At 38.3% G+C, this 1,828-nt stretch overlaps 1 protein-coding gene across 1 annotated transcript; it reads left to right on the forward strand.

Annotated features, from left to right (window-relative positions):
• The first annotated feature begins 350 nt into the window (after positions 1 to 350).
• LOC131046681 (cellulose synthase-like protein E1) lies at positions 351 to 1,433 on the forward strand. The gene is made up of 4 exons (XM_059208628.1): positions 351 to 366; positions 485 to 730; positions 830 to 1,015; positions 1,150 to 1,433. Exons 1-4 carry the CDS (start codon positions 351 to 353, stop codon positions 1,431 to 1,433), a joined length of 732 nt encoding a protein of 243 aa, XP_059064611.1.
• The last annotated feature ends 395 nt before the right edge of the window (positions 1,434 to 1,828 follow it).

Genomic DNA, 1,828 nt, shown 5'->3' on the forward strand with positions numbered 1-1,828 from the left:
CATTATTGTAGTTCTTCTTAAACAACTTGTCTTTTTAACTAATAAGATAGAAAGTCTATGATACCAAAATAAAGTATAAAACAACACATCCTATCAAAAATCATTCTACACACTTTTCAATGATCACTAATATGAACTTTACACGTCGTCCCTACTAGGAGAGGAACCATTACATGTGCACCATAACTTCGGGGATCGACCAATTTTGCCTATGTCCAGTTTCCCCAAAGGTTTCATTATCTCAGGAATATTTTTGAAGTGAGTATTTGTGATTTAACTGCTGCCTTAAAATATATGCAATCAACTGACCTGTACATATTAATCCTGATATACAGATATTTAACGAAGGAATGGATGGAATTGAGGGTACGTCATACGTGGGTACTGGATGTGTTCTCGGCAGAGATATATTATGTGGAAGTGAGCGACAACACAGCTCTTCTAATTTAATGAAAGAGCTTATTAGTTCATCAATTTGAAGCAGGGAGAAAGCAGCTCCATCCAAGATTTTGGACGAGGCAAAAGAGCTTGCCAAGTACAGCTATGAGGAAAACACCCAATTGGGGAAAAAGAAAAATACAAGTTAAAAGAGGCAAAAGAGCTTGCCAAGTACGGCTATCAGGAAAACACCCAATTGGGGAAAAAGAAAAATACAAGTTAAAAGAGGCAAAAGAGCTTGCCAAGTACGGCTATGAGGAAAACACCCAATTGGGGAAAAAGAAAAATACAAGTTAAAACCTTGATAATTTTCATCAGTTGGATCTATTTGTTGCAAAAATTTCTGATATTGAATCCTTTTTACAGGTCGGCATGCTATACGATTGTGCAGTGGAAGATGTTTTGACAGGGCTTTCTATACACTGCAGAGGATGGAAATCTGTTTACTGCTGTCCCAAAAGACATGCTTTTGTGGGGTGTGTACCTGTTAATCTGAATGATACTCTGATCCAAAATAAAAGATGGGCAACAGGTTTACTGGAGATTTTTGCCAGCAAATATTGTCCACTCACTTATGGTATCCACCATACAAAACTAGCACAGAACATGTGTTACAGCTACTACTTTCTGTGGGCTCCATCTTCCTTACCTTTAATCTACGGTTTAGTACCAGCCTTATGCATGGTCACTGGTCTATCGGTATTTCCCCAGGTAGGATGTGGATGCTAAAAGGCGTCTCGTCCTATCTGTTTGGGGTCATTCAAGTCGTCTGGAAATTACTTGGAATATCTAAAGTGGGATTCGAGGTGACAAGCAAAGTATTTGACAGTCAAGCAGCCAAACGATACGAGGCAGAGATTTTTGAGTTTGGGGTTTCCTCTGCGTTGTTTATACCATTTTCTATCATAGGACTGATAAACCTCTTGGCGTTAATGGGTGGAATTGCAGGTGTGATGAGAGAAGGTTATTCAGCCATTGTGAGTATGTTTGTGTAGGTGATGATGTCGAGCTTCATAGTAATAAATAGCTATCCGATATACGAGGGTATGTTTGTGAGGAAAGACAAGGGAAGAATGGCCGCGTCTATTACTGTATTCTCTACACTGGCTGCGGCGCTTGCCTTTTCTACGGCTTCTACCATATCATGGACTTCTAAAACTTCAATTTAAAAAGTATGGCCTATGTAGTTTAAGATAAGATTTCACCTGTGATCAACAATACGAAATCATAAATAAGATGGTACACAACAGCAAACAAAGGGCTGGAACACAATTAATGAATCTATCATTAATTCCCGTTATAAGTGAGTGAATTGAGCTAAGCTGAAGAATTAGACAAATATTAGTCTTAGCAATCTAAATACTATTTATTGTTTACGTGGACACCACTT

The sequence above is a fragment of the Cryptomeria japonica genome, chromosome 7, assembly GCF_030272615.1.
Source record: "Cryptomeria japonica chromosome 7, Sugi_1.0, whole genome shotgun sequence".
Lineage (NCBI taxonomy): Eukaryota > Viridiplantae > Streptophyta > Pinopsida > Cupressales > Cupressaceae > Cryptomeria > Cryptomeria japonica.

Bases quoted from the DNA above. Each gene is read 5' to 3' on its own strand.
- LOC131046681 (XM_059208628.1), top strand. The intron at 731-829 runs GTTAAAACCTTG...ACGATTGTGCAG, and splicing joins GGGGAAAAAGAAAAATACAA to TGGAAGATGTTTTGACAGGG. The intron at 1,016-1,149 runs GTATCCACCATA...GTATTTCCCCAG, and splicing joins ATATTGTCCACTCACTTATG to GTAGGATGTGGATGCTAAAA.